The 6,000-nt window shown below is 41.5% G+C and overlaps 1 protein-coding gene across 1 annotated transcript in view; it reads right to left on the reverse strand.

Annotated features, from left to right (window-relative positions):
• The window catches only part of LOC119458288 (protein SERAC1), a 29,397-nt gene extending 23,649 nt beyond the window's left edge, over positions 1-5,748 (reverse strand). Inside the window, exons 1-4 of the mRNA XM_037720126.2 lie at positions 5,370-5,748; positions 5,160-5,260; positions 4,943-5,104; positions 1,703-1,827 (exon numbers count right to left, since the gene is read on the reverse strand). Of these exons, the coding sequence (XP_037576054.1) occupies positions 1,703-1,827; positions 4,943-5,104; positions 5,160-5,260; positions 5,370-5,425 (444 nt within the window). The 5' untranslated portion in view covers positions 5,426-5,748. The remainder of the gene's footprint in view (positions 1-1,702; positions 1,828-4,942; positions 5,105-5,159; positions 5,261-5,369) is intronic.
• Positions 5,749-6,000: the final 252 nt, after the last annotated feature.

Raw genomic sequence — 6,000 nt, forward strand, 5'->3', positions numbered from 1 at the left:
GCTTGCAACCCTAGTGGTTGTTCATGCAGGAAATGGTGTTGCAAAGATGATGCATTAAAGGAAGTGAAAAAGCTCCAAACGACAGGAACATTGTCACAAAGGTTGCCTGAAGGGCTTTTGGCAAAGCCGCATGCACCCACCGGGGCCGCTGTATCTTGAAAGCCATCTGCAGCGGGTACAGAGTCCGCCCTGCGCTGTGTTTTCGCAGTTCAGTTCGTATTGATGTGAACGGCAGCATGAAGGTCAATTCGCTTGCTGCTGCTGCTGTGCTTACTCACTCCAGCGTTTTGACAGCGAGTTTTCGCGGTCATTGAGTGAGATGCATTTATGTTGGCTTGTGCGCACGTGACACCATGCTTGTTAATTTAGCATTATGAAACATCGTTCCAGCGCACAATTAAACTCGGACGAGAAGAGAAAGACCAAGAAGAAGAAAGCCTGCAAAATAAAGCACACCAAAGCCCTCGTTGAATGTGAGGTTGGTGTGGTGTATAGCATTCCCCTCGCCCGTGGGAAATGCTATACTGGCCAAACCGGGCGCTGCCTTAATGAACGCTTGCTATAGCATTGCAGGAATGCTACTTCACTACGTGGTGCAGGTCATTTAGCCGACCACATTCGCCGTTGCTCGCTTAAGTCTGCATGCAAGGCGTTTTTCCAACGAACACGTGTGTTGCGCAAATTTAGCACTCAGAAAAACCGTGAAAATTTTGAAGCTCTTTGTATCTCTAATGAAAAATATTACTGCATCAGTGCTCCTTCTGTTGCGCTCGGTAAAAAAGAACTTGATTATCTCGGTGCAAACGTGTGTGTCGCATCAGCTAGGTAGGACGGGAGATGAGCAAGATTGCACATGAGTGATGTGAAATTTTTTGCTTTCATTTGGTTTTGGACGCCTCTGATGATTGTGGCCTGGACCAAGGAAATATCTTTGGGCGGTCCAGTGCACTAGCAGCCCCCCCCCCCCCCTGTGTACATAAAGCCCTGTTTTCCGTGAATAAAATTCAGTTGAAGTCCAGCGTTCGTGTTGTCTTTCTGTTCTCGTCCCGTGTTTAATTGTGCACTGGAACAATGTTTCATGATGCTAATCACAACCAACTAGCCCCGCTGTCCACGCTTTGTTAATTTAGTCAGTATGCCTACGTTTACAAGTTTATACGGCCGATAAAACTACTATCCTTACTTCGTATACAGTGGAATCTCAATGATACGATCTTCATGGGAACTGGAAAATAAAGCGTATCATCCGAAAATCATATCATCCAACGTATTATCCAACCAAATAGTATTAACAAGAAAAGAAAAAGAAACGTATTATCCCAAAAAACGTATTATGCAGAGTTGTATCAACGAGATTCCACATAGCTGTCCACTAATTTGCTATTGCAATTGATGCTTCGCCTTTCAGGCGAAACAGCGACTTTTTTTGTCTCTCTTACACATGTCACCGGGCAATAAGAGAGACTTTGTAAACATGACCTTGATATTTTTTAAGGTCACACTTAAAGGCACCACACTTGAGCATTTCCTCCCCGAACCAAAAGATAAGGTGGCACAAAATACTGGTGGTGTAATGTGAAGCAATTCATGCTTACACCTATTTCTGAAGACAGGCTTGACTGCGATCTCTTTTTTCCTACTCCATTGCAGTCTAAGTGACTGTTACAAAAGGTCACTGGAGGTAAAAGTCCCAATGACTCACCTTCATGATATTTTCTGGTATTGGAGGAGGTGAAAGAAAGCATCGCAGATCTGTGCTAGCTGTTCTTGCAAGACCCACGCTTGTTCGACAATCACATGCCTGAGCTATCTCGCAAAGCTCCGAATCTAGAGGAAAAAATGAAGTCTTTTATGTTTCATGGGGTTATAACTTCTGTGTGTGACTTTGGCAAAAATAGTCTTTAGATAAGGAGGCTCAGTATTTATATAATACCTGCACATGTGTCTGCTGTTACTGTAATTATAGTATATTATGCATCAGCTCCTCTCTCCTAATAGTCATCATTGTCATTCTCTCCTTTTATTTTGTTCTTCTTTCCCTTCAGCAGCATGGAACTGGTTAAAAAGAACTGGTTCAAGTCAACCTTTCAGGTTTTGCCTTATATAGCTTCTTCACACACAAATATTCTTATGTTGCAAGTGTCTGTAAGACACTTCTGTTGAACTTTTCCTTGAGATGGTGCGACCCTTGTCAAGCCTCACATCTTCATTTTTAGCCTTTCCTCCCTTAACGAATGAGAAGTTAAACTGTCAAACTGTCCAATAGAAAAATGTATTCCTCCCCTTGCATAAACAGAGCATTTCAGTAGTTTGCATAATCACTATAAACTGTCATTTTCTGCTAGACTAAGAACTAGCAGATTAAAAGGACATGAAAGAGGAATGTTAAGAGAAAGCTTTACCTCAGGAGCTCCCATCTAAATACATGAAAGAAAACGTTTGCTTGGCAACAAATTGGATGAGGTTTGTTGCATTTAAAAGAAAAAAAGTTAAGATGTAACGTCTGTCAAAGCAAATTTTTTATTCAGTCAATTTTTTTACAAAAGTTGTTAAAACTACCAAAATTTCAGAAAACTGAATAATCAAGTTCATCAAACCATCTATCTGTCTCAGTAACTCAGTAACAAAAAGTGATACCACAATTTTGTAAAGTGCACAGACTGAGACATCTAAAGCAGACAAAATTGATGCACTCTACATTGACTGCTTTGAGCTTTCCCACTAATTTGTGAGTAGGATTTTTAGAAAACCCTAGTACGCATAATAATAATTTAACGTAAGCTGTACACTCATATACCAAATTTTTTTTCACTTGACATGCTCGAACAGATGCTGTTCACAGAGCTGCAACATCTGTTTTTGGTGCAGAGTGACAAATTTGTAAACATTGTGCTTCAATTCATGGCAATTTTTGTAAAATATTTGAGGCCCTAAATAAAAAAAATCGCTTCTTACAGTCGATAGGATTCATCTTCTCTCTTCAATTTAACCAATTTTATTCAAATCAGTTGAGCAGTAGTCCAATGAAAACATTTCTGCATTTCACATGTATCACAATAGAGAAATCAGAGTTGGCCGGAGGTAAAGCTCACTCTTAACTTGAGCCGTATCAGTAAATTACATTCCAGCAACCGCAAAGCAGCCGCTCTTACCATGGAAAGAGACTCGGTAAGCCAGAAAATACACAAAATGAAAGACGGGTGGTAACAATTCCCTGAAATTCCTGCATTAACTTGCTGTGACATCAGAGGTTGTGACAGTGCCTAGTTGGGTCTAGTTAAGCGCTTACCAGTCAGGATGGGCGACCTGCACTGCATTCTCTGTGTCCTGCCACAAAGTGGGCTACAGGAACAAACTACCAGAAGTGGCCGTTTGCTCTGCTTCAGCTGAACCTTTCATTAATGTCAGACATCAACTTCAGAACATGACATGTTCATGGTAAATCACTCTAGGATAATAATGTTGTAATACCATTTGCAATTCATCACAAGCAGATTTTCTATGGTATTGTTATCTTATATGCTTATGCTTAACATGGCGTTCATTGTATCCAGTTATTACTTCTGCACTCTTGCTTGGTCCCGACCAGGGGCTGCAGAACATATAGACAAAAAAAAAAAAAAAAGGGACCATGAGCTCAACCCAGCAAGTTCCGAGAACTTTTGCTCTGCCAAAATTGCCCCAAGTACAAGAAAATACTTTCACTGAGGTTACAATGCTAAATTCAGAACAGAGAAGATTGGCCTCCATTTTTGTCCACTCATAGTCAACCTTTTCCTACGAAATGAATGAAAATTGCATTATGAAAAAAAAAAAAAAAAAGGCTACCACTTTAAACTGATTTAGTGCTTCTCTTTTGTGTCCCTTTAACAAAACATGGTGCATAACATGCAGGTGTTAAGTTGCTAGGGAAATATGCATGGAAGCTATATACATTCAAGTTATCTTCCTTACACTTGCCCTTTGTTCAGAACAGTTGCAGTTCTCTTAAGGCACTATGCACAAAATAAGGCACTATGCACTATATGCACCACTACAGAAAGTTGAGGAAGCAATGAATGCAAACAAGAAGTTTATATACTACATTGTATGTTGTTCATAAAATCCAATCCCTAAGCTAATATATATATATATATATATATATATATATATATATATATATATATATATAGGAAAATCAGAAGCACAACTTCGCGGTTATCTTAGGTTTATTATTTTCCCAACAGTTTCGATCGGTGGACCGACCTTTTTCAAGGGTCGGTCCCTTGAAAAAGGTCGGTCCACCGACCGAAACTGTTGGGAAAATAATAAACCTAAGATAACCGCGAAGTTGTGCTTCTGATTTTCCTAAATACGCTTGGCCCATTAAAAAATCCAGTTACTATATATATATATATATATATATATATATATATATATATATATATATATATATATATGATTAACAAAATCGAGCCCTTTTCCTTCTTCTTTCGTTTATATAATATAAACGAAAGAAGAAGGAAAGGGGCTCGATTTTGTTAATCATGACCACATATAAAGCCGACAGACAATGAAGCAATTTGGAAAGCATTGGGGAAATTAAGTGTGGTTGAAATTGGAATGTACAAAATAATGAAGAAAAGGGAAATGAAAGCGGACGAAAAGATAACTTGTCGCCGGCGGGAGCCGAACCCGGAGGTGGCGGGAGGTTGACCCGCCGAGGGGGGGGGGGGGGGGGGGGGGGGCGAGCCTCTCCTTACAAAATGGAGAGGGGGCCGCGATTTTGCGCAACTGATTTTTGGGCTACTCCACGCAACATTTGTCATAAATACGTATTCACTCAGGCAGCCGCTGCGCCGCTATGCAAGCAGTCAGTGCAAGACAAAAGGAATCACCATCTAAAAAAATTCAAGTGCAGCTGTATTATCCGGCTGTTCTGACTGGATTTCTGGAGACATACCGCTCAAGCCTGTCATGTTGCCAAGCGCTTTCACGGCTTCGTGTCGGATCCTCTGCACCTTGGATCGTGCCTCCGACAACAAATGCCAATGCCGACGAGATTCCTTCCCAAATATGCGCTTCAGACTCCATGAAGATGCTGCTTCAGTCGCAGGAGCAGATTCTGCAAGGAACTTAGCGTTAAAGCAGTGTTTGTGCAGTCACCGGAGTAGTAATACCTGTGAAGTATATGTACGGCGACTCATTCAAAGTAGTTTTGGGCTTCTCCCCGTAAAAGTTGTTAATAAAACCGATGTCGTGACGCATGACATAGCCGCTTCTGCAAGGAAACGGAACACCATATGCAGCGGCTCAGCAAGAAAACGGTGCAGCTCGTGACAACGACAGCGCTTTCCGTGCGCATGTCGCAAGTAGGAACTGAAACTCACCCAAGAGCAGCGGTAATGCAGCCAATCACAACGCCGTTTCTAAACTTAATCTTCATGATTCAAACTAGCGCTCGTGTTCATTATAGAACCAATATAACTGTGATTGAAGTCATGACCGCAGTAATTATCACAGGACGGACGACCTTATACACTCTAAGGTGATTTCTGCGCACATTAAACGCACGGATGTGCTAAACCAAAATTCGGCTCTCAGTGCGGCAACCAAATTTTATCGAATGCGGTCATCTACTCGGTATAAGGATACTAGCTCAACCGCACATAAGAAAAACGGGGCCATCCGAAACACGTAAAGGACACAAAGGTGCAGTGGTCAGTTATTAGACATCACGCAATGCAAGCGATGCAAGCGGCAAGCGGGAAAAATTCAATGCGAGTGCAGGAGAGAAAATATGAACGCTGGAAGCGCCATGCTCAAGTGGGCAAACATTTATCTGGAAGTGGAGCCGCCGCGGGCTTTTTAAAGTCCTAACTTTCCGTGATGCCGCTAGAAACAATTATTTTCCTATTACCTGCACTATTGAACCTCGTTACGTGATGCTGATCAAGCAGCTCAAACAAATCAAAGAAAGATGGTTCACGAGTTTTCTTGCTCATCTGCATAGAACGTTCG

This window comes from Dermacentor silvarum, chromosome 1 (assembly GCF_013339745.2).
Source record: "Dermacentor silvarum isolate Dsil-2018 chromosome 1, BIME_Dsil_1.4, whole genome shotgun sequence".
In the NCBI taxonomy this organism is placed as follows: Eukaryota; Metazoa; Arthropoda; class Arachnida; order Ixodida; family Ixodidae; genus Dermacentor; species Dermacentor silvarum.